At 42.4% G+C, this 26,664-nt stretch overlaps 1 protein-coding gene across 1 annotated transcript in view; it reads left to right on the top strand.

Moving 5' to 3' along the window:
* Window positions 1-26,664, top strand: part of LOC137562326 (dynein axonemal heavy chain 3-like) — a 1,996,682-nt gene that overhangs the window by 926,171 nt on the left and 1,043,847 nt on the right. The window contains exons 31-33 of the mRNA XM_068273663.1: window positions 2,634-2,753; window positions 12,233-12,403; window positions 21,070-21,207. Coding sequence (XP_068129764.1) covers window positions 2,634-2,753; window positions 12,233-12,403; window positions 21,070-21,207 — 429 coding nt within the window. The remainder of the gene's footprint in view (window positions 1-2,633; window positions 2,754-12,232; window positions 12,404-21,069; window positions 21,208-26,664) is intronic.

Raw genomic sequence — 26,664 nt, 5'->3', positions numbered from 1 at the left:
ACCTGAAACCGGGCATGAAGCTAGACACCTGGCACGAACTGGCAATGTACGCAATAGAGGTGCTGGCTTGCCCGGCAGCCAGCGTTATGTCGGAACGCTGTTTCAGTGCTGCCGGAGGCATCATCACAGATCGGCGTATCCGCCTCTCCACAGAAAATGCAGACCGTCTGACTCAAATTAAAATGAATCAATCCTGGATTGGAAACGACTACGCAACACTCCTGGACCCCAACCAAGTAACATGACCGATGAACATCTGGGATGGTTTAGCGTTTCCGGTCCCTGTTTATTGAACCTCTCATCTGTATTACATTTATGACTGCATGGCGGCAAAAAGCATTGCTGCTATATCCGCACGCTTTTTGTCCTCATGCAAGGCCTGGGTTGTTGTGTCTCACAAAGCGTGGCCTTCTCCTCCTGCGCCTCCTCCTGTTCCATCACGTGTGCTGCTGCTGCTGCTGCTGCTGGGTTAGCGTTGCCGCGTGGTCCCTGTTTATTGAACCTCTTATCTTTATTACATTTATGACTACATGGCGGTACAAAGCATGCTATCCGCACGCTTTTTGTCCTCATGCAAGGCCTGGGTTGTTGTGTCTCACAAAGCGTGGCCTTCTCCTCCTGCGCCTCCTCCTGTTCCATCACGTGTGCTGCTGCTGGGTTAGCGTTGCCGCGTGGTCCCTGTTTATTGAACCACTTATCTTTATTACATTTATGACTGCATGGTGGTACAAAGCATGCTATCCGCACGCTTCTTGTCCTCATGCAAGGCCTGGGTTGTTGTGTCTCAAAGCGTGGCCTTCTCCTCCTGCGCCACCCTCCTCCTGTTCCATCACGTGTGCTGCTGCTGGGTTAGCATTACCGGTCCCTTTTCCTGGAACCTCTTATATGTATTACATTTATGACTGCATGCCGACAAAAAGCATGTTACCTGTGCAAAGAAAACAGACATTTCCCGCATTTAAAAGACAGTTTTCCCTTTGAAACTTTAAAATCGATTTTCTCAAAAACTATAAGCTCTTTTTGCTAAAATTTTTTTCCTCTTGTACCCACTCCCAAGGTGCACATACCCTGTAAATTTGGGGTATGTAGCATATAAGGAGGCTTTACAAAGCACAAAAGTTCGGGTCCCCATTGACTTCCATTATGTTCGGAGTTCGGGTCGAACACCCGAACATCGCGGCCATGTTCGGCCTGTTCGGCCCGAACCCGAACATCTAGATGTTCGCCCAACACTAGTCACCAGCATACAAAGTGCTCGGCTCTTAGGCACCACCATCATGGAGAAATTGAGATGTAATATAAATGCCTCCACCACAACACAAAAGAAAGCCCAGCAGAGACTGTTCTTCCTGAGACAGCTGAGGAAGTTTGGAATGCCAAGGGAACTACTGACCAGTTTTTACACGGCGACCATTGAATCTGTCTTTTGCTCCTCCATTATTGTTTGGTACTCGGGTGCCAATGCAAGGGACAGGCTCAAACTCCAGAGAGTTATCAACGCCGCAGAGAAGATCATCAGGTCTAGCCTGCCTCCCTTAGACCTTCTCCATACATCCAGAATGAGGTCTAGGGCCAAGAGGATCATATATGACCCCTCCCACCCTGGCAATCACTTGTTCAACCAAATCCGCACAGGGCGTCGCTATAGGTCCATCCCCACCAAAACCACCAGGCACAGAAATACATGTTTCCCACAAGCGATTACCCTCCTCAGTTCAGACTCTCTCCAATGCCATCTTCTAGACCCCTCCCAGCTCCTTGGCACACCAGAGCATGATTGCACGCCCAATGACTGATTCCTAGTGCTCATTTTGGCACAATAAGGTTTCCATCAGTACTAAGTGTTGCTGTGTTAAAATGCTGTTGTAAATAATGTAGCTACTATCACTACGTATTGTAATTTGCACTATGTTGTTGTGTTATTTGCACCATGCCAATTGCATGTGTCCACAAATAATTCTGGGTGTGGCGCCTGTCGCACTTGGCTAATAAAGAATTCTGATTCTGATGTCTGAGTTTTATATAATGACTATAATGTCACTTTAAGGGTTTGTACCCCCCGGATCAACTGTTCACTCATTGCAACTAAATGTAACTATGAGAATCTGAGTTAAAATTATGCTAGTAATAATAATATTTACAACTATGTCTTGAGCATAATGACATATTTTTAGTGAATTTGTTAGACAACATGTAAGAGCAAATGTTATTTGGAACCACAAAGGTTAGAAATAGCCACCGATTCACCTGCAGAAGAAGTGCTAAATACCTCACATCAGAAATTGCGCTAATTTCACCTGTACAAGTAGTGCTAATGTTGTGGTGGTTGCCTCTGTCCCTGAACTGGTATCATTTCTGGTGGGGTGGCAATGGTGGCTTACAGGACTGAGTTAGTCTTGACAGTTATGGGCAACCATCACCCTAACATGCTGGCATAAATTAACTGCTTTACTAAATGTACATTATACAATATCTAGCTGAAAATAATTAATCAGTGTTTACAGACTTGAGCACATTTTGCCACATGACATGTATTTACTTTGTTTTATTTTTTTATAAATTGTTTTTAATATCGCCATGCACTTGTTTGTTAGATTATATAACCTTCTTTATTGTTTTATTATTTTTTGCAGTGTGTTGTTTTTAACTGCTCTGATGGACTAGACTATAAAGCCATGGGGAAATTCTTCAAAGGTCTGGCACAGTCTGGAGCTTGGGCATGCTTTGATGAATTTAATCGTATTGAGCTGGAGGTAATTCTAGCACACTTTCTCAGAAAACTTAATATGCACTGCAAGTACTGATTCTGCAAGCACAAATATAAATGCAGAGATATAATATTGACTTTCAAATTTAGTACTTTCATGTGTATATACACCTAAAAAGAACATGGCATAATATCAGAAATAAGATGATTTAATGAAAAATATGCATCTCTAAAGCATTTATTCATGAATACTACAGCTATTTTTGTCAGTCCCATCATTTAAATATAATGCTCGCTGTTATCAAGGCCATGAAATATTGAAGAGGTTTTAAATAACCTACATGGTTAAATTGTTCTAATGAAGTCATTTGACTGTCAGATACCTTAACCCTTTAACAAATATGCATACTTCCCCTTTATCAGCATTCCCCTTTTATCATTTAAAGGGAACTTCAATCAGAAGCTTGGATTCAAAAAGAGATATTTACCTAAAGATTGTAAACCTCGGGATTCTATTGAAGCTTCCCACCATGCTCCAATTTCCCCCCTTACTCAGCGAGGCCTTCCTCCACATCGAGGCCACACTCCTCTCCTTTTACAAGCTTAGCCATGCAGTAGCTGCACGAACACAGCTGCGCATGCGCAGTAGCACATAGCCGTTGGTACACAAGCAGATCTGGCTAGCTGCGCATGCGAGGGTCTGGTATGATTGGTAACAATACCTTCCGGGGGCCGCACTCAGTGAGGGGGGACATCAGAGCACTGTATGAAGCCTCAATAGGCTCCTGAAGCTTCCCTCTCTTTAGGTAAGTATCTCATTTTGTACCCGAGTATAGGTAGTATACTGTAGTTGCCACAGTATAGGTAGCTAGTACAGTTGCCCCTTGTATATGTAGTAGAGTTGCACCCAGTATAAGTAGAATAGTTGCCCCAGTATAGGTATTTTAGTTGCCCCAGTTTAGGTAGTATAGTTGCCGCATTATAGGGAGTATAGTTGCCCCCAGTGCCTGCTTCCCCCCTCTTCAGCCACCGCTCGTGTTACCTTCTGAGAAGGTGGTGGCCACTTCCTCTACGATAGTCCCTGGCCGCCCCCTTTCCTCCATCATACACCTCTGTCACAGGAGCATGTTACCCTGGTAATGACAATGTACATCGCCGCTACAGGGAGCCTCTGTCCTGCTTCCTTCCTCTTCACAGCAGCCGCGGGTCGCATTGCTGTGACAGAGGTGTATGATGGGGGAGAAGGACTGTCGTAAAGGAAGCTGCCGCCATCTCAGAAGATAAACACAAGCAGCAGCCACATGGGGGGGGGGGGGCGGAATGCTGCTCCATGCATGTCAGCATTTGTTACATTGGGGTTTATGCACTAAACTGAGTTAAGTAGAATAGCAAAACATAAAGTCTTGCTTGATGAGTAATGCAGTGCATGTGATGTAGTGCATACTGCTGTAGTCATCATATGGTGAGGCTTTACACACGTTATTCTTCTTAACACAATTTAGTGCATACAGCCCATGGTGTGGTTACCTGGCAGCAAGAAACTGGTTCATGTCACAACTGAGCACAGCTACAGCTGTGCTCATGTATGACTCCATGCAATGAATGGTTATATACTCCCCTAAAAAGAGGGAAGGCTCTGAATCCCTTAGAGCCTTCTTCGTCCGCACTGTCTCCTTGTTCCTCCGTTGGGTCTCCATTCAAATTTTCTACTGCCTGTGTCTATGGTAGAGATGGCCCAAACTGTCCGCCTGGGGACAGTTACCGGTGCATTTCTACTGTTCTCGGTCTCAGCGAACTGTGAACATTTGGTGTGTTTGACCCGCCCCCTATACATCATCATGGAGCCAAACATTGACCCCTTACCTCACAGTCTGTTCTTGTCCCTCACTGACTACTTGCTGAAAGCACCCCAAATAGCCCTTTTGAGAGCTAGTACATCAGTCTCCTGTTTTTTATTTTGTGTGTGACACACCACAGCCCACTGACACCCAAAGCTGTGCACACTACTGCTATTGTGTCCACATTAAGTTGCAGGCACAGTACCACTCCAGTGAATTATTTGTAGGAATGTACTGTGATTTCTGCCCTTTAGGGATTCTGTGTCAACTCTGTAGTTTTTGGTGGGGCTTTTGGCATGGCTCCGCCTCCTGCATGCCATAGTCTAGGTGTTAGACCGCTTGAAACAACTTTTCCATCACTTTTGTGGCCAGAAACAGTCCCTGTAGGTTTTAAAATTTGCCTGCCCATTGAAGTCTATGTCGGTTTGCATGTTCGAAAACATTTGCGGAAGTTCGCGTTTGCTATTTGCGAACCCATAATTTGATTTTCGCGACTTCTCTAGTCTCTGGGTCTCCTCTGAAGTATTCAGGTCAGCCTAAAGATCTAAACAACTGATTGGCTGCCAGTCAGCCAGTGTTGCTCGTAAAGGGACAATTACGATTACGTGAAATGTCTTGTAATTTTTCACAAATACGCATTGTGTACAGCATATTATGCTTGTGAATTGTAATTATGTATAATTCACATTCAATGCGTAAACATCTCCGCATCTATTCGCCAGTATACTGCACATGCGTAGCTATTCGTTAAATATTCCTGACCCGAATGTAAAAAATGCGTTCCTATGCGAAAAAAAAATGACGTTTACCAGCCAGTATACTGCACATGTGCAGGTATTTAAATATTCAATGCGAAAAATCCATTCATATGCGTAAAACCATTCACAAACAAAATTACATGTAAGTTACGGTATTACGTGTAATTACGGTTAGTGATTACATGTGCATGCAAAAAATGTTAAGCTTAATCTGCAAATTTTGCATGATAACGATGCGTAATTATGCTTATGCTTAATTTCTGCCCACCACTAAACACAAATGCATTAAAGTAAACCGGAAGTGAGAAAAAAGTAAAGGTTAGAACTTTAGAGTAGTAGAGGAAAAACACAAACAAGTCCGGGAGCCCAATCTGGTGCAATATTGTTAGTTGGTATGGGTATATTCAAAAAGGCAATTGAGTATATACTCACAAAGGTGGTTTGCTACAAGGCAACCACTCTTGTTCGCAGGCGGAGAAATACCGTCCTCACTCGGCCTTTTGTTTCCAAGACGGTCGCTGCTCCCAGGAAAAAGATTTATATGTCGAGAAGCTCGACTAAATCACTCTCGATATAGGGTATATATGAGGGGAAAAACAACTGAGTTTATAGTGGGTAGGAGGCGCCCGGTCTGGGTAACATCATGATACAGAATAGTGCCTGTGGAGAATTCTGTACGGGTATCCGGGCGCCCGGATACCCGTACGGAATTCTCCACAGGCACTTGTATTGACCTGAGGAAGCGGCAGCAAGCCGAGAAAAGCGTTGTCAAAGTGCACCAATAAAAACCGAATTTAATCGTAAATATCTACTTGTTTTTATACTCGGCCAAACACCTATAAGGTAGGACGATCTTAATATTCCATACCTTAGAGTGATTGGACTAGTCACTGTTTGTTATTTTGATATTTTGTTACTTTGGTATAGTACTATACTATTCTCCATCATGATGTTACCCAGACCGGGCGCCTCCTACCCACTATAAAGGTTAGAACTTACTTCTGTTGAGGGAAGCCTCTGAATATCCAATCTAGTGCTGTGACCCTTTCAGCATATCCAACAAGGGCTTGTGAGATGTGCTCTCATGGCTACGATTCTGTCCATATATGAGTGCGGTCAGACTGTGCATTGCTGCTGAGTACAGTCTGCCCCTGCCTAGTATCATAAAGCCTCAATCTTTATTGCTAGACTAGTGTTAGGTCTTCCCTGAGGGGGTCCCTCACCGCCGTGGTGAAGTCTATTAAGTAATAATCTGTGTACACATGATCACTGAAGCTAACACCCCCTTTGCCTGTAGTGAGTGCTAGGTGTGTAATGTAGTCCACTTACTGGAGCTCTGCACATCCATGCAGATAAATCATTCAGGTATAAGTTCTGTTTGAAAGCGCTGCCATGTCTCCCGCTGTGCAAATTGAAAGTAAGTATACTAGTGGCTAGCTGCATTCATTTTTCAACATTTTTAGATTAGAATTAGCACATCATTTGCATCTGTTTTGCATTCAAGGCATGTATTTAGCCCCAGAGGGCTCTGCATTGCCTCTGTTGGTTTACATTTCAGGTGCAGACTTGAGCGCTGTCACTTGTCTGTCTGTCTGCTTATGAGATGTGCTCTCATGGCTGCTATTCTGTCCATATACGAGTGCGGTCAGACTGTGCATTGCTGAGTACAGTCTGCCCCTGCCTAGTATCATAAAGCCTCTCATGCATGGATTTTTCCTCTGTGCATGAGAAGCTTCGTGCTACTGGTCATGCACACTTCATACATACTCACACATGCACAGTATGGCAATACTTGTACATGAACGGTAGCACAGTCATGAAGAAGCCGGTGGTCCTGGTAAGCAGTGGTAGGGTGGAGGAGGACATGGGAACTTCTGGATAGAGATGGCCCAAACGGTTCCAGGTGAACTTCCAGGGGTTCGCAATCACGGAGAAGCACAAACTTTATCGGAATTTCGGTTCGCCCCCATAATGCACCATTAGGGTCAACTTTGACCCTCTACATCACAGTCAGCAGGCACATTGTAGCCAATCAGGCTACACTCCCTCCTGGAGCCACTCCCCCCTTATAAAAGGCAGGCATCGCCGGCTATTTTACTCACTTGTGTGCCTGCAGTAAATAGAGAAGGGACAGCTGCTGCTGCTGCAGACTCTCATAGGGAGAGATTAGTTAGGCTCTTGTAGGCTTATTAACTTGCTCCTTGCTGATTCTTATTGCTAAAATAGCACCCCACAACAGCTCTTTTGAGAGCTAATCTTGTTCTTGTGATCTATTTTTTTTGTGTGTGTGTGTGTGGGTGTCACTGACACTTGTGTTGCCAGTCACCCCGTCTGACAGCTGGTGTGGCAGAACTGTTAGCTCGCCAACTGTTACCATACCAGCTGGTGGACTCTGAGGCCTTCCGTAAATTTGTGGCCATTGGGACACTGCAGTGAAAGATACCAGGCCACAATTATTTCTCTAAAAAGGCAATACCCAAACTGTACCGTGAAGTGGAGAGGCAAGTGGTGTCATCTCTGGCACACAGCGTTGGGTCAAGGGTCCACCTGACCATGGATGCCTGGTCTGCCAAGCACAGTCAGGGCCGCTACATTACTTACAAAGCCCATTGGGTCAACCTGGTGACCGATGGCAAGCAGGGAGTACGTGGCGGTGCAGCAGACCAACTTGTTGTGACACCTCCACGGCTTGCAGGCAGGCCTCCTGCCACCTCCTCTCCTCCTGCTACATCCTCTTCACTGGCTTCCTCCTCCTTGGCTGAGTGGCAGTTCAACTCTACTGGTGCTGCGATCTCCTCTCCAGCTACACAGCCCCAGCTCCCCAGGGCCTATGATGCATGCCAGGTACGACGGTGTCACGCCATCTTAGATATGTCTTGCCTCAAAGCGGAGAGTCACACTGGACCAGCTCTCCTGGCTGCTCTTAACTAACAGATGGATCAGTGGCTGACCCTGCACCAGCTGGAGATCAGCAATGTGGTGTGTGACAACGGCAGCAATCTCATTTCCGCTTTGAATTTGGGAAAGCTGACATATGTACCCTGCATGGCACATGTGCTCAATCTAGTCATTCAAAGATTTGTGTCAAAGTACCCAGGCTTAGAGGACGTCCTGAAGCTGGCCAGGAAGTTGTGTAGGCATTTCAGGCAGTCTTACACGCCCATGGCACGCTTTGCGGACATTCAGCGGAGAAACAAGTTGCCGGTGAGACACTTGATATGTGATAGCCCGACTCGCTGGAATTCAACCCTGGTTATGTTCTCTCGCCTGCTAGAACAAGAGAAAGCCTTCACCCAGTGCCTGTACAATTACAGTAAAAGGACACAATCTGGGTAGATGGGGATGTTCTGGCCCAGCAACTGGACGCTCATGCGAAATGCATGCAGGCTCATGTGGCCGTTTAAGGAGGTGATCAATCTGGTGAGTCGCAGTGAAGGCACCATCAGCGACTTGATCCCATATGCTTACTTCCTGGAGCGTGCAATTCGTAGAGTGGTGGATCAAGCTGGAGGAGCGTGAACAGGAACAGTTACGGAAGGAACAGATCTGGGAGCAATTTTCATCAGAATCAAATGTTTCCTCAACACCTGCGGCAGCACAGAGGGGGAGGAGGAGGAAGAGTAGTGTGGGGAAGAGGAGTCAGACTTGGATGATGAGGAAGGTGTTTCTTTGGAGGAGTGGATTTAGACACTGTGAGCAGCGATGAACCCTTGGACTACTGGGTGCGCAGGCTTGACCTGGGGCCAGAGCTGTCACAATTTGCCATCCAACTTCTGTCTTGCCCTGCCCCAAGCGTCCTGTCAGAAAGGACCTTCAGCGCAGCTGGAGGCATTGTCACTGAGAACTAAGAGAAGTTGCTTAAGTCACAAAAGTGAGAAAAAAAGAAGAACCGAGAGCCCAATATGGTGTAGTATGTTGAGGCAGGAGGATAATTAGAATGAGTATAAATAAAATTCTCACAAACCAGGGTTACCTCCAGGCAACCACTGTATAGGCAGGTGAGGAGATTAACCTGTCCCCACTCAGGATTAAGAAGTCGCTCTCTGTAGACACATTCTACCACACATGCGTCCATGTGCATACGTAAACATCCACGCAAACACACACTTGTTTCTGACCCTTGTTTCTGCACTTTGATATTTCACTACCCTACCCTTATACACTCTTAGAATTGGACACCCAGTAACTCATTGATTATAGCCTAGTGTGTTTGCGTGGATGTTTATGTATGCACATGGATGCATGTGTGGTGCGTTCACGTGCATATTTGTATATTCCTGCGAACGTGATTAACGCTCTATGCGGTGTATATAATGTATATGGATATGCTATATATTTCTTTAAAATTTCCCTCCAAAACCCCTCCCCCCTAGTCCTTCCCCCCCCCCCTTTTTCCTTTTTTTCGCCCTGTCCACTCACTTTCCCCCAACCCACAAAACCGACCCCCCCCTACCCCCCCCCCTTTTTTTTTCCTGACTCGTTTTTTTGAGACTGTTGTGTTGAAACTGTTTCTCGGACACAGTCTTTTGACACTGGTAAATTACACTAATGATTACGGTTATTATTACTATTATGGATCACCACTATTATTATTTATATCTGTACATTGTATATTATGTCCGGTCATACACAAATATTGCCTCTTACCGCTAATAGTGTACTCCGTCCTGTATTTGCCTGATGAAGTGGGCTTGACCTGCCAAACGCGTTGCAATCTACCTTTGGAGTGTACCAATAAACTTACCCTTTTTTGAATACACAGTTCATTGTGCCTGCTTGTAGGAGGTAAGTCCACCACTGCCTCCTAAGCAATTTTAAAACTTTTAAATATTGTTTTTATCCTTTTGGCGCCTCTGTTCCCGTATATAATAAGTCACAAAAGTGTTCGGTACCTCACCTTTATCAAAATGAATGAGGCATGGATCCTGGAGGGCTGCTGCCCGCCCGAAGACTTATGCTTCATACACACTTAAAATAAAAGTCTTTGGAAAATGCAAGATCACAGACCAATTTTACCCCCTTCCATGTAGTATGAGAGCCATACTCTACACAGTCTATTGTATGGAGCTGCACTCCCCATCAAATAAAATCTTTGCAAGATGCTGCACACAAAGATGCCCGTACACATTCAAAAGATCATTATCTGCAAAAGATCTGTTCCTGCAAAAAATCCATTCCTACAAAATGCATTCATAGTCTATGAGATCTGCAGATCCTCATACACACCTTGTTTAACAGACTTCATCTGCATATCTGGCAATCATCTGCAGATCTGAAAATCCATCCTGGTGGATCTGATCTGCAGATGATCTGCAGATGATTGTCTGTTAAACCAGGTGTGTATGAGGATCTGCAGATCTCATAGACTATGAATGCATTTTGCAGGAATGGATTTTTTGCAGGAACAGATCTTTTGCAGATAATGATCTTTTGAGTGTGTACAGGCATCTTTGTGTGCAGCATCTTGCAAAGATTTTATCTGATGGGGAGTGCAGCTCCATAGAATAGACTGTGTAGAGTATGGCTCTCATACTACATGGAAGGGGGTAAAATTGGTCTGTGATCTTGCATTTTCCAAAGACTTTTATCTCAAGTGTGTATGAAGCATAAGTCAGTCCCCACACACAGCATCTCTGCCTGCACGCCATGTGACTGGCTGCCTACCCCAAGACTAAGTCACTCCCCACACAGCATATCTGCCCGCAGGCCACTTGACTGCCTTCTCTGCCACCACCACCAACAGGGTCCAGGACTCCAGGTGGATTCCTGAATTTGCCGCTATAATAATATTTTCTGGTGCGTGTACATGCCTACCTATTTTTTCTGGCTGCAGTGCAGCTACAACAACAAAACAAAATGCATGTACATGTGCCCATTCCCCTTTGTGATCATTACCTTGCCGCGGTGAAGGGGCTTGTGTATCACAATGAAGCAATGACCGCCGGCTATATGAGTGTCTCGGGGGGTGGCACACCAAGGATAATAAGGTTGTTGCTTCATTGTGGACATACCAAATTTGATCAGCTGGAGAGTCACTGTTGTTCTATCATTGAGCTACCACAGCCCGGCGACCATATGGGCTTGAAAACCACCACGGCCTGCACTCTGGCCATGGTGCGCACCAGTCCAGCACGGCCGCCACTACACAAACAGCTGTTTGCGATGCGTTACACAGTGAGTTTGGTGTGTCAGTGTGAAGCAGTACTCTAATTACACTCACTGATTGATGTATACACATGCAAGAGGCTTTAAATTACTTTAGGCCTGCAATTTAGCATTCAATGTGATTTCTGCCCTTAAAACGCTGCTTTGCATCCAATCCAGATTTTTTCCTCGGGACTTTTGGCATGTATCTCACTCCACCATGCCCCCCTCCAGGTGTTAGATCCCTTGTAACATCTTTTCCATCACTTTTGTGGCCAGCATGAATGTTTCTAGTTTTCAAAGTTCGCCTCCCCATTGAAGTCTGAAGGTTCGCGCGAACCAAACTTTCGCGCAAGTTCGCGAATCGAAAATCTGAGGTTTGAGTTATCTCTACTTCTGGACCATAATGCAGAGGTTTCTCATTACCTAGGTAAGCATCCAACTTAAATGTTTTCATTCTAACAGCTTAGCTTTAAACTAAGGAAACACCAATTGCAAATCCTGTGGCCTAGTAAATAAGTGTCAAGTATTTAGAAGCTAGACGAACTTTGCTTATTAAACTTGCTGAAAAATGTTATTTATATTATAAATGTTATAGATATAAAGAGCTTATTGGGATCTGAATTACATATACACAAGCCCAGAAATGTCCTACTGGCAGGAGACAACAAGTTTAACTTATAAGCCAAAGGATCATTTTGTGGGTTTTGTTTTTACACTTTTTTTTTGTTTACTCTGGCTGTAAAATTGAAGTAATGTAAAACATCTGCAATTTGTCCCTTTAGGTACTTTCTGTAGTTGCACAGCAAATTCAGACCATCCAGCGTGCCATATCGGAGCAGGTGCAGAACTTTGTGTTTGAAGGAACTGAAATTTCTTTGGACTCGTCGTGCACTGTATTTATTACTATGAATCCTGGTTATGCAGGAAGAGCAGAGCTGCCAGATAACTTAAAGGTAAGACACTGAATATTGTTAATGGGAATGGAGTTTATTTGCAAATACAATTGCTGTAGTTAATCCCGGCTGACAAGAAAATGTTCATCGCTATTCAATGCTATACATATGGAATTCACATTCCACTATGCAAATTATTTATAGATAATACTACATCATATCATCCCGTAAGTGTGGATTATCTAAATCTAGCTACCATTATAACATGGATGAAAATAAGATGCATAGCAAAAGCTTTAGTGGCAGGTCTAGCTGAGACCTGAGATTTTTAAAGTTTAGCCAACAGACTGCCCACAAAGGTGTTCAGCTATACCTCAAAGATGGAAAAAAAAAGAAAAGAAAAGAAAAAATGAATTGCCAGAGATTTTGAGAACTAATTTAAATTCCAAGAGTGTATAGGCAAAATAAAAAAGTAGTGCCATAAACCTAATGTTTAAATTCTTTCTACACCATAAATCATGCCTACGTCTAACAGATGGCCAACAGCACAGGTTTTTTTTACATATACAGATAATGTAACATTGCCTGTCACTTAATATAATAGTATTCACAAATGGGAAAATCTTTATAAAGTACTTTAGGACTTATAGAGAAACCATAACCAATGTTTGAACTTCATCCCAATAGCTTATACCCCCTTTCCCATGAGAAATCTTTAACTTTTCTCAAACAGATCATCAGGGGGCTCTGTATGGCTGATATTGTGGTGAAACCCCTCCCACAACCTTGGTTTATTGTGGGAAATAACAGCTGTTTACAACTGCCAAAAATGCAGCATCTCTTTCCACTGACATCACCTGCCAGCAGTAAAAATGTTGCCATGTGATAAATGTCAGAATGTAAATCAGGGAGAGGAAATGGGCAAACATTGACTAAATAATTTATAAATAATTATTGTAAAAATGAAGCACTTTTTTCCATTACGTTATTTTCACTGGAGTTTCTCTTTAAACAGGCTAGGTCAAAGGAAGGCTAAAATGAGAAGGATATGGAATTTTCATTTTAAAATAATACCAGTTGACTGACTCTCCTGCTGCTCCTGTGTCTCTAATACTTTTAGCCACAGCCCCTGAACAAGCATGCAGATCAGGTGATCTGACTAGAGTCAGACTGGATTAGCTGCATGCTTGTTTCAGGTGTGTGATTCAGCCACTACTGCAGCCAAAGAGTTCAGCAGGACTGCCAGGCAACTGGTATAGATTAAAAGTAAACATCCATATCCCTCTCAGTTTAGGTTCCCTTTAAAGTAAGTGCTGAACAGAGAAGAACCAGTCAAATGACATACATACTCACTTTAACCCTTTGCACACTGAAATGTTTATGTAAAATTACTTTATTTAGAGACTGCAATACAATTGCTACTAATATTAATTTACAGAAAACTGTAGAGTTTTAACACAGAGGGTCAGCCACGACAAAGCGTTCCCCACTGACCAATTCTTACAATAAACTAAAAATTTCCTGTGTTATAAAGTAAAAAAAGTCACAGAGAGGAATACACAAGTCCTTTTCCATTTCCACAGTTGTCTTTTCTCCCAAACAAAGATACTCACAGATAGTAAAATAGATCTGACACTAGACGGAGGAAGAGGGTGAACACAGCTAGTGGTGCACAGAAGGTCACATGATACTCAGAGGTAGTGTCAATGTGCATAGGAGAGAAGAAGGGGCACTGTGTCTTTAAAACACCTTTGTTCATCAGTAGGGATGATCAAAGATATGCAAATTCTTCAGAGTTGATGCAAATTTATGCAAGTATATGCAGCTTGAAAATATATCAATCAATTTAAACCTGTGTTTAAATTGATTGGTCAATTTTCAACCTGCATACATTTACATAAAAATTTGCATAATTTTGGAAGAATTTGCATGTAATTGATCATCCCTATTCATCAGCTGAGCATTCAAAACAGAGGTTCAGAACAGCAGGTGTTAAATGGCGTGGCCTGAAAGCCATTTCATGAACTATCCTATCATTAGAGGCCTCTAGAGATGCTTAAAGAAAACCTGAACTGAAAATTAAAAGTCAAAATAAGCATACACAAGTCATACTTAGCTTCCATGTAGTCTACTCCTCAGTGTCTTTTTCCTGTCCTGCGTCCTGTTTGTTCGCTGTGATTAAGGGAATTTTCCGTCCTCCATTTTGAAAATTGTCATTACCCATAACAGCTTTCTGGTCAGCACACTAGTGCTGGGCGTAATGGAAAAAACTACGCTTACGGATCATTACGCGTAATTTTACGCTATTACGCATTACGGAATTACGGTTACGGCGTAGACATTTATCTACGGTTCATATCTGTAATTACGCATGGTCCTTACGCAATTACGCGTAAGAATACCGTAATGCAGGTTGTTACGGTACAGTCTTACGCGTAATTTTCCTACTAGCAATTGATGCGTAAGGCCATGCTCCCAAGCGGAAAAGTTGACGCATGGATCAATGTTAGGTAGCCGCCGACTTTAAGGGTTAATAGCAAAGCCCCCTTAAATGCTAAGAGCCTCAAATTTGGAGAATATATTAAGGAGATCAGAAGAAATAAGAGGAAATTTTTTTTTTCAAAAAGACCTTATAGTTTTTCAGAAAATCGATTTTAAAGTTTCAAAGGAAAAATGTATACATTTAAAAACCCGCCGATTTTAACGGTTAATAGCAAAGCCTGCTTAAAATTTAGGAACACAAAATCCCCAGGGTATATTAAGGGGATCAGTGGGAATAAGAGGAAATTTTTTTTTTCAAAAAGACCTTATAGTTTTTGAGAAAATCGATTTTTAAGTTTCAAGGGCAAAAATGTCTTTTAAATGCGGAAAATGTCAGTTTTTGTTTGCACAGGTAACAATAGTGTATTATTTTCATAGATTCCTCCAAGTGGGAAGAGTTTTACTTACTTCGTTCTGAGTGTGGAAAATATAAAAAAAAAATGACGTGGGGTCCCCCCTCCCAGACCTCTTTAACCCATTGTCCCCCATGCAGGCTGGGATTGCCAGAATGCGGAGCACCGGCCGCGTGGGGCTCCGCACCCTGACTATACCAGCCCGCATGGTCCATGGATTGGGGGGTCTCGGAAGGGGAGGGGCAGCCAAGCTTTCCCCTCCCCCTCCGAGCCCTTGTCCAATCCAAGGACAAGGGGCTCTTCTCCACCTCCGATGGGCGGTGGAGGTGGAGGCCGCGATTTCCTTGGTGGGGGGGGTTCATGGTGGCATCTAGGAGTCCTCTTTAAAAAGGGGTCCCCCAGATGCCCACCCCCCCCTCCCAGGAGAAATGAGTATAGGGGTACTTGTACCCCTTACCCATTTCCTTTAAGAGTTTAAAGTAAATAAACACACAAACACTTAGAAAAAGTATTTTAATTGAACAAAAAACATAACCACGAAAAAAGTCCTTTAATATTCTTAATTAACCATTAATACTTACCTGTCCCTTTAAATAAATGATCCCTCGCAATAACCTCGGAAATGTTCTATCAGCAACGTAACAACTTTGTTACATTGTAACTACGCCGCACCCGACCTCACTCGCCGCTCAGCCGCCGCATACACTTACGCGTCCTTGCAGGACGCTAAGTCCCCGCCGGCTCCTGCTGTCCACCCCGCCCACATCTGTCACCCACATGTCACCCACATGTGGGTGACATGTGGGTGACATGTGGGAGAGGCGGGGAGGACAGCGGGAGCCGGCGGGACTTAGCGTCCTGCACGGACCCGAAAGAGCTCTCTGAGCTACATAGCTCAGAACTCTCTAAGCATCTTTGAATTTGGGCTCCAAGGAGCCCCATTGGTCCTTAGCTGTCGGGTCCGTGCAGGACGCTAAGTCCCGCCGGCTCCCGCTGCCCTCCCCGCCTCTCCCACATGTCACCCACATGTCACCCACATGTGGGTGACATGTGGGTGACAGATGTGGGCGGGGTGGACAGCGGGAGCCGGCGGGGTCTTAGCATCCTGCAAGGACGCGTAAGTGTATGCGGCGGCTGAGCGGCGAGTGACGTCGGGTGCGGCGTAGTTACAATGTAACAAAGTTGTTACATTGTAATAACTTTGTTACATTGTAACTGATAGAACATTTCCGAGGCTATTGCGAGGGATCATTTATTTAAAGGGACAGGTAAGTATTAATGGTTAATTAAGAATATTAAAGGACTTTTTTCGTGGTTGTGTTTTTGTTCAATTAAAATACTTTTTCTAAGTGTTTGTGTGTTTATTTACTTTTATCTCTTAAAGGAAATGGGTAAGGGGTACAAGTACCCCTATACTCATTTCTCCTGGGAGGGGGGGTGGGCATCTGGGGGACCCCTTTTTAAAGGGGACTCCCAGATGCCACCATGAACCCCCCCCCCCACCAGGAAATCGCGGCCTCCACCTCCACCGCCCATCGGAGGTGGAGAAGAGCCCCTTGTCCTTGGATTGGACAAGGGCTCGGAGGGGGAGGGGAAAGCTTGGCTGCCCCTCCCCTTCCGAGACCCCCCAATCCATGGACCATGCGGGCTGGTATAGTCAGGGTGCGGAGCCCCACGCGGCCGGTGCTCCGCATTCTGGCAATCCCAGAATGAAAATAATACACTATTGTTACCTGTGCAAAAAAAACCTGACATTTTCCGCATTTAAAAGACATTTTTGCCCTTGAAACTTAAAAATGGATTTTCTCAAAAACTATAAAGTCTTTTTGAAAAAAAAATGTTCCCTCTTATTCCCACTGATCCCCTTAATATACCCTGGGAATTTTGTGTTTCTAAATTGTAAGCAGGCTTTGCTATTAACCGTTAAAGTCGGCGGGTTTTTAAATGTATACATTTTTCCTTTGAAACTTTAAAATCGATTTTCTGAAAAACTATAAGGTCTTTTTGAAAAAAAAAAATTCCTCTTATTCCTTCTGATCTCCTTAATATATTCTCCAAATTTGAGGCTCTTAGCATTTAAGGGGGCTTTGCTATTAACCCTTAAAGTCGGCGGCTTTTTAAAATTATACGGGAGCGTAATATTACGCGATTACGGCAGACTGTGTAATTTCAATAGGAGTTTACGGTCTTGCGCGTAATTTGATATGCGTAATAATGTAACTTGCGGTCTACGCGTAATTAATTACGTGTAATACCGTAACCTTACACGTAACGCTTACGGTGCATTTGTAGTGAATTACGATGCGTAATTACGCTAATGCGTAATTTCGGCCCAGCACTGCAGCACACAGTTAAACTGTAACATCGCTCACTTGAGCCATAGAGAAACATGGACATTACCTGGTACATCAGTTTTCCTCTCAGCTATAACTGACAGCAACTGATATATTTCAGATCTGACAAAATATTGTCAGAACTGGAAGGGATCATTGTCAGAAGAAAATGGTGAGCTTCTGAGAGGAACTGATGGCAAGGTAACTATGTAATGTTCATTTAAAGTTACCTCATGTGTTTATTTTAAATAGTTTTACTAAGTACAGGTTCTCTTTAACCACTTCAGCCTACAGCTTCGAAATTCTTATGCATCCGAGCAATGTTCACCTCCCATTCATTCGCTAATAACTTTATCGCTACTTATCAAAATTAATTGATCTATACCTCGTTTTTTCCGCCACTAATTAGGCTTTCTTTGGGTAGTACATTTTGCTAAGAATTATTTTTTTTTAAATCCATCTTAACAGGAAAAGTAAGATAGAAATGGAAAAAATTCATTATTTCTCAGTTTTTGGCCATTATAGTTTAAAATTAATACATGCTACAGTGATTAAAACCCATGTATTTTATGTGCCCATTTGTCCCGCTTATTACACCTTTTAAATTACGTCCCTATCACAATTTATGGCACCGATATTTTATTTAGAAATAAAGGTGCATTTTTCAATTTGCATCCATCACTATTTACAAGCTTATAATTTTAAAAAAATTTAATAAGATACTCTCTTGACATGTATATTTAAAAAGTTCAGACCCTTAGGTAACAATTTATGTAGTTGGTTTTTTTTTTAATTGTAATTTTTTTTATTTTTTTTTTAAATAAAAAAATGTATTTGGGTCATTTTAGTTTGTGAGGTAAATAGCTAATTTTAGATGCAATATAATGTATTTTTTTATTTAATGAATGTATGTGGGTGCAGTTTACTATTTGGCCACAAGATGGCCACATTCCAAAAATTCCTGGATGCGAACGATCGTGCATCCAGGAACTATAAAGAGGCTGGGGAGACTCTGTACGGGCAGAAATACCGTGCTCTCTGATGAGAAAGCGTCGGTATTTCTGACGGGGACTTAGATCAGTGAATAGGAATTATATTCCCATTCACTGATCAGGGGGGGGGGGGCAGCGGGAGCGCACGCGCACCACACGGCTGCAGCAGCAGTGCCTATCTGTATGGATATATCCGTCCAGATAAGGCGAAGTGGTTAAAGGTGTTTTAAAAGAAGAATATGTGAATAAGAGAAGAATATGTAGGCTGCCATATTTATTTCCTGTTAAACAATACCAGTTTCCTGGCAGTCCTGCTGATCTCTTTGGCTGTAGAAGTGCCTGAATAACACCATAAACAAGCATGCAGCTAATCTTATAAGATCTAAGAAGAATGTCAGAAACACCTGATCTGCTGCATGATTGTTCAGGGTCTATGGCTAAATGTATTAGAAGCAGGGCTGCCAGGCAACTCGTATAGCTTAAAAGGAAATGAACATGGTAACCTACATATCCCTCTTGCTTCAGTTGTCCTTTAAAGGCACAGTGCTCTTCTCTCCTATCTACTCAAATACAGATGTAGGAATACAAAACTGCAACAATTGCTTGAAGGCAGGTGGCTGTTGAGAGCAGAAAAGACAATTAAAGAGATACTTCAGCCCATACAAACATACTGTCATTAAGTTACATCAGTTATGCAGTTATGTTAAATAAAATAGATAGGTAATATAATTTCTTACCCACCCTGTTTCAAAAGAACAGGCAAATGTTTGATTTTATAAGGGCAGCCATCTTTTTGGTTGAAAGGAGGTGACAGGGAGCATGATACACAGTTCCAACTGTCCTGTGTCCTGATCACCCCTCCCAGTTGTTAGGCAATGAGAGCAACAACATAGGAAATCCCATCATGCTTTGCACAGCATCAGGGGAAAAATGCCTGGGCAGTTTTCTTTGATGGGGTGGAGCTTACATTTTGTGCAGCTAAAAATGAGGCTTAAGTAAGAAAAACAAAGTTCTGATCTTATTAAACTGTTAAAGAAGCACCAAGCCTTTTCAGTGCTGCTGAGTAGATTTTTGGTCTGGAGGTTCACGTTAACAGCCGTTTTGAATCCTTGCAAAGCTTGGAAACAGGTTCTTGATTCCTTGTTTGACAGTTTACAGCAATATGCTGTGCACACGTATTGCTGGCCTACAGGCTAGCAATGTCTTCTGTTGCTATGGATTGGGGGAGGAGGGGCAATATGCTGTGTACTATGGAGCAGGGAAAATAATATGTATTGCTCTTGGCCTGCTCTCGGGTGAGATGATCCAGTACTCCAGATCTTTCACTGACACATCGCGAACAATTAGGATCACTGTATACATGCAAGATTTGGGTCAGAGACAATCCTGATTGTCCCCTAGAAAAGAGTTAATCTATTAAAAGTGCATATCAAGAAATTCTGACCTGTGCTAACCATAGTCTTTGTGTGGAAAATCATATGGAATTCGTTTATAACATAATTTTTTTATATATGTAATTTTGTGTTACTTCTGAAAATCTTCACTGATTGTTTTATGCATGTTAAGAATTTCTGTGCATTGTTTCCCATTTTTATTTTATGTATTTATTTATTTATTGTACAAACATGGTACCTTTTTATTTTGCAGTTTTTCATTTTGACACAGTAAGGTATTCTAGAAACCAGCCACTGGAGAGAATATATACATCTAAAACTTCCTTCTTGTTTCTTGTTACGGTTAGGGCAAGATTTACCCTAGATGGCAGTGCGATCTAGCAATGTTGTATGCACTGGGCAGCTCAGGTGACACTGTGAGCATTCTCTCTTGTTTTTCTTCTTTTTTTCTCAGCACCTGACTCCAGTGATGGGCTCAAGAGTAGTCACGAGTCCCTAAGGACTTTGTGATTTGAATGAGGCTTAATTGCCTCAGTTGTGCAGCTGGATGACAAGGGGTTAGTTACCCATAAGTCCGTCATCCTCCCTGCACTCCAAACAGCTTGCATTGCACGCGTCCTATTGGATGTGTTGCAAGCATCACTATGCACACTTCCTCCTTCAAGCCGGAAGAGGCTTGAAACGCGTCCAACAGGACATGTGCAAGCTGTTTGGAGCGCAGGGAGGATGACGGGCTTATGGGTAACTAACCCCTTGTCATCCAGGCTCATAGCTGAGGCAATTATGCCTTATTTAAATCATGAATTCGAGACCTTAGGGACACGTGACTACTCGTGAGCCCATCAGTGCCCTACTCTCAACTGTTTTTGTAAACCTGAGACTGTCAGTCATGATTACTGACAAGACTGACCACACAACTTTTTCAAACCTGTAAATTCCACAATTTTGATTGTTGATTTAGGAAACAGAAAATATGAAATATTTTAAGAAAAAACTAAATTGCACTAAAAGTCATCACTAATTTAAAACTGTCTGTAAATTGGTATCATCTAATAGTTTGTGTGTACTTTAGTTAATTATGGCTAAAGTAAATTTGTGGCTTCAAATTCACAGGTTCTGTTTCGTACTGTTGCCATGATGGTTCCGGATTATGCTTTGATTGCTGAAATTTCTTTATATTCAATGGGCTTTGTTGCTGCTCGTAGCTTATCAGCTAAAATTGTGGCAACATACAGATTATGTTCTGAACAGGTAAGCCTTATTTAAAATAAATAAATAAGAAAGCCAAATATTTAGAAGAGGAACATCTGAACTTCATAACAAATGGCTTACAACCATTTTAAGGTTTAAATCTTCAATTCTGAACTTTAAAGCGGATCCGAGATGAAAATCTAACTATAACAAGTAACTTGTCTATATATCTTATGTAAAGTTTAGATAGTTTACACAGCATATTTAGCTGCAAACAGCTTCAAAAGTTTATGATTATTTATTCCTGTGATACAATGAGGGCAGCCATGTTCTGTCGCATGATCACAGGTTGAGGACTGGACTCGAGATGCTATCAGCTTGCCTGTATGTAAATTCAGTCCCCTCTCCTCCTCCCTCCTCCCTCCTCCCCTTTGCCTCTGAAATCAATGGCTAGTAACCTTCTTCTCCTGCCCAGACTGAGCTCCCATAAGCCCTCACTACAGTGCCAAGGCACTGTGAAAAGCTGTGGGCAAGGCTTGTTTCATTTATAGGGAATTAGAGTATTAAAACAAAACAAAAAAAGTATTTCACTTGAGGAATGCCTTATAAACTATATGAAAGGAACACAATTATGCAATGAGTAAAAGTTTATCTCGGATCCACTTTAAACTGCACACTGATTTTATATTATTTTTGCGTGGATCTTTAAATGTATGTATGAAATAGAACTAACATAAAGAAGTCAAAATAAAAAATTGTAACACTTACTGGTCTTTAAAATTTGATGAAGCACAGTAGCGAGCCATATAACCTATTTCCTGCTTTACTGAAGGAAGCAATCATCAGGCCTCTCCTCAAAAAACCCTCCCTGGACCCAGATGCAATGACCAGCTACAGACCTGTCTCTAACCTCCCCTTTCTGGGCAAGCTAATTGAAAAAGCTGTATACCTCCAGCTAGAAGCCAGAATCCTACAAAATAACAGTTATGACCCATTCCAGTCTGGCTTCAGGAAACACCACAGCACTGAAACCCTCATCCTGCCCTCATCCAAATATGCAACCACCTGCTCATGGCAAGAGACAGAGGAGAGTGCTCGATCCTCATACTGCTAGACCTTTCTGCAGCCTTTGACACAGTTGACCATGACATCTTGATAAACAGGCTACAGGAATACTGTGGCATTGATGGCATAGTACTTCAGTGGTTCCAATACTTCTTGAGTGGCAGAACCCACAAAGTGTCAATGGGGCCCTTCCTGTCCACCCCTGTAACACTTAAGTATGGGGTGCCCCAGGGCTCAATCCTCTCTCCCCTGCTTTTCACGATTTACATGCTACCGTTGGGAAAACGAATCCAAAAACATGGCCTGACATACCACTGCTATGCAGACGACACCCAACTATATCTTTCCTTCAAGCCTGGTGTGACAGACCCAACTCTAACTATAAACGCCTGCTTACGTGAACTACAGCAATGGATGAATGACAACTGGCTGAAACTAAATGCAGACAAAACTGAAGTCCTTCTGATTGGAGGGCAGAGCATGATAACAAAACAACTTAACTTGCAGTCTTCACCACTGGGAATAGGAGGCACGGATCTACGCAGCTCTGATCATGTGCGTAGCCTGGGAGTTCTAATTGATGGGGATTTAAACTTCAGAACTCAAATCTCTGCTGTGGTGAAATCATCCTATTTTCACCTGAAGAACATTGCAAAAATCAAGCACCTCATACCCCCAGAAGATCTGCCAACCTTAGTCCACACCTTCATCACATCCCGACTGGACTACTGCAATGCTCTCTACACTGGCCTTCCAAAAAAGGTCTTGTACCGCCTACAGCTGATACAGAATACTGCTGCCAGACTGCTAACCAACCAACCCCGTCACTGCCACATAATGCCAGTCCTGCATTCCCTTCACTGGCTACCTATAGAATGGAGGGTCCTATTCAAGATCGGCCTACTGACATTTAAATCCCTGAATAATCTAGGCCCTGGATACATGAAAGATATGTTACAGCTGCGTAGCAATCCCCGCATTCTCAGATCCACAGGTTCTAATAATCTAGTCATAACCAGAGTCCACTTGGAAACTTTTGGTCCCAGAGCCTTCTGTCATGCTGCCCCTACGTTTTGGAACTCCTTACCTCAACAGATCAGGACAGCCCCATCCCTGGACGTGTTTAAATCCAGACTGAAAACCCACCTGTTCAGTCTGGCATTTGCAGAAATATAACTTTTGTTGTGTGAATACTTCATCCTACTAATTACTGAATCTGAGAGAGCCTAAGCGCTTTGAGTCCTATGGGAGAAAAGCGCTATAGAAATGTTATTGTATTGTATTGTATATAATAGAGGGTAATGGTAGGATTTATTTTGGTGTGATATGCAAGGCAATGCAGTTAATTTCACTGCAATCTCACCACTGCCTGTTTTTTGTTTGTTTTTATGTACTAGTAGAATGTCTTCAAATTACTGGAGCTCACAGTGGCTAACCAAAAAGTTAGTTATACTCAGACAATTAATGCAGAGCTACATGTGCTGCTCTGTGACCGCCATGAAAATGACAAAGTTAGCTGTATTAAAGTTTTTGGCACAAATCTCTTCTACTTGAGTGCATTATTGGGCTTCTTTAACCTACTTAGCGGTTATCATGAGTCCAGCTCTGGGTGGAAAAAACAAGCAATGATCAGTTATCCCGAGCTGAACGCGAGGTAGCCGCCGGGAGGTCTGTGTAAAGCAATGTGCGCAGTGGGCATTTTTACTCACCTCCCGGGGATCCCAACGTCAGCCACCATTCTTCATTCCTCTCTTCCAATGCTCTGCTTCCCCCTTGTGAGATCGCCGTCTGTCGTCATAGCAATCTCCCTATAGGGTCACAGCTCCACCCATAGGACAGAGGGAAAACTGCAGTGCTGGATCCTAGCCTAGGGGATGAGTGAGTGCTGGGGCTGCTGCAGATCTCTCTACATTGTGATTTTTTTCAGGCTTTGGGGTCTATAAGTATGTTAAAAAAATTGCACCACTTTTAGACCCTAAAATCTGGAAAGAATCAGACCACCACGGGGGTTAATTGAATATTTTTGGGTGGTTATGGTATGTATTTTTAAAGAGCATCTTTTTGGTTTTCTAGAGTGGGAATTGTGCACTAAACGTGGACCCAAATTAAAAATACAAAATTTCAGAAATAAAATCTATTTTCTAAATTATAATAATAAATAGCAGCCTTTTTTCAGCTGCATGATGACAAATATAAAATATTTTACATTTATTGGAGGAACCCCTCCCTTCCTTTCATATTGCCGGGATTTTTCCGGCAAACTGATGGAGGAGATAAAAAACAAAAACAAAACACAGGCTGCAACTGATGATGTCACAGGGGAGGTGATCTCAGGTTGTGTGAGATTTCACATAGAGAATGCCCCTGTGAGGGAGGGTAGCTGATGACAAACACACCCATGATCTAAAACCTCCTACTAATCTCAGACGTAATGGCTGCCACCTGCATAACCCTAGTTATGAAAAGATAAGGGTGAAAAACATGCACTGAAATGCTTATAGGCTTAAAGGAGTGTTTATTTATCTTTGTATGTGTCAGAGTGGTGCAACTAAATATTTTTAATTAAAAAATTTTTGGTTTGAGTCTGCTTTAAGGATATGCTTGCTTCCGTCACATAAAAAAAAAAAACCATGAAATTCACATGAATTTATTCAGGAGTAAAAAAAAATTCCAATGAAAGTGACAAGCTGTAATACCAATATCCCAGAACATTGGTTTAAGTCCTTTTTCCTTTTCGAAGGCTAGGTGCAAAACGGTTATAGCAGGAGAATGCAGCATGGAACAATAAGCATCTGCATCTTACACAATAAGTCCATGTTTCTGGAGTGTAGCGACAGACATAGGCCTTCAGCTGTTTTGGGCGATGACCCATTTTCAAGCCAAAGATACCATTCCTCTTATTTACTTTAGTTAATTGGACATTAAAGTGATCCTGTAGTCAGAGGATTGCAGAGGCTTCCATTTTTATTTCTTTTTAAATGCATATTGGATGGCTGTCCTGCTGATCCTGCGCCTCTGATACTTTGATCCAGAACCAATATGCAGATCAGGTACTTTCACTGCTCTGCCTATAGTCTGACCACTCTAACTGCATGCTTGTTCTAGATGTGAGATTCAGACACTGCTTCTGCCAGAAAGACCAATAGGACCTCCAGGTAATAGCCTTATTTCAAAGCAAACAATATAGGCTGCCCCCATATCCTCTGTAGTAGGGATGGTCATTAAGAAGCTAATAATTCTGAGTTAATGCAAATGCTATGCTAATTCTATGCAAATGTATGCAGCTTATAAATGGACTACTGAACTACTCATTGACCATTCCTACTTCTCAGTTTTACCTGTCTGGTGTAGACTGTCATTTGCTGTCATAAAAAGTCAGCGCTGCGTAATATGTTGGCGCTTTATAAATACAATAAATAATAAAATAAATACAAAGTGTATGCTAGGTCAGGAGAGGCAACTGACTTGAAATTAGTATACAGTTTGCTAATTAGACAATAGTTTGTGTTATAAAATTAGGCTAATTAGTTAGCATGGGTAATGCTTGCATTGGTAGGGTAACATGCCCTGTGCAAGTAGCATAGTGTGTTACCTTAGTAATGTGAGCATTACCCATTTGGCACATCGCACGATACATATTCTGCATAAGTAATGACCAAGTTGCCCTGTACTGCATGGGCGTGGCATTCTTATCAAAGTTTAGTGAATTTAGCTCAAGGTGCATTGCAGAGCTTTGTGAAATGATTCAGCGTGCATTTTCAAATGGTATAGACAGTTGACCTCATTGATTTGTACAGAATGGGCCAGACTGCTCAGTAGGTCTTCATGACCTGCAGCAGTACCCTGCTTGATACTTCTGCCAATACAAACAGTAACACTTTAAAGAAGCACTGTAGTGACATTATAGTAGAATGCAGTCAATTATTCACGATACCCACTTTACTGTACACTTCCTATATCTATATATTACTGTTTATTGATATTTAACCCCAACTTCTAAGTGATTCTTAGCCTAGACTGATTAGATATGTGGATCCCCTTCCCCCAAGCATTCTAGGTATATTTTCTACTGGCTTTAGAGCTCTTGGTAAACAAACATTCTGCAGAGGTCACCTGACAGTATGAAGGATGCCCCATCTGTAATACATTCCAGAATGTAAATGAAGGTGCGGAAAGATGTACAATAGGTAAACATTGAATAAATAATTTATAAATAAATACTGTTTAAAAAATGCATTATTGTCACTACAGTAGTTCGTTAGGATATATGCAAGTTTAACGTTTTTGTGAAATTGGGAATTTCTGGCAACCCAGAGTCTCCCCTTAATGGAAGATTCTCCTTTACTTTTAACGCATGTATAATCCAGTGCACTCTGTGCACGCAAATGTGCACAGGATTTTTACTTTCAAATTAGTGAGAAATGCACTGTAGAAAGTGTGTTATGATAAGAT

The sequence above is a fragment of the Hyperolius riggenbachi genome, chromosome 3, assembly GCF_040937935.1.
Source record: "Hyperolius riggenbachi isolate aHypRig1 chromosome 3, aHypRig1.pri, whole genome shotgun sequence".
NCBI lineage: Eukaryota > Metazoa > Chordata > Amphibia > Anura > Hyperoliidae > Hyperolius > Hyperolius riggenbachi.
This window is presented reverse-complemented; position numbering and strand designations above follow the sequence as displayed.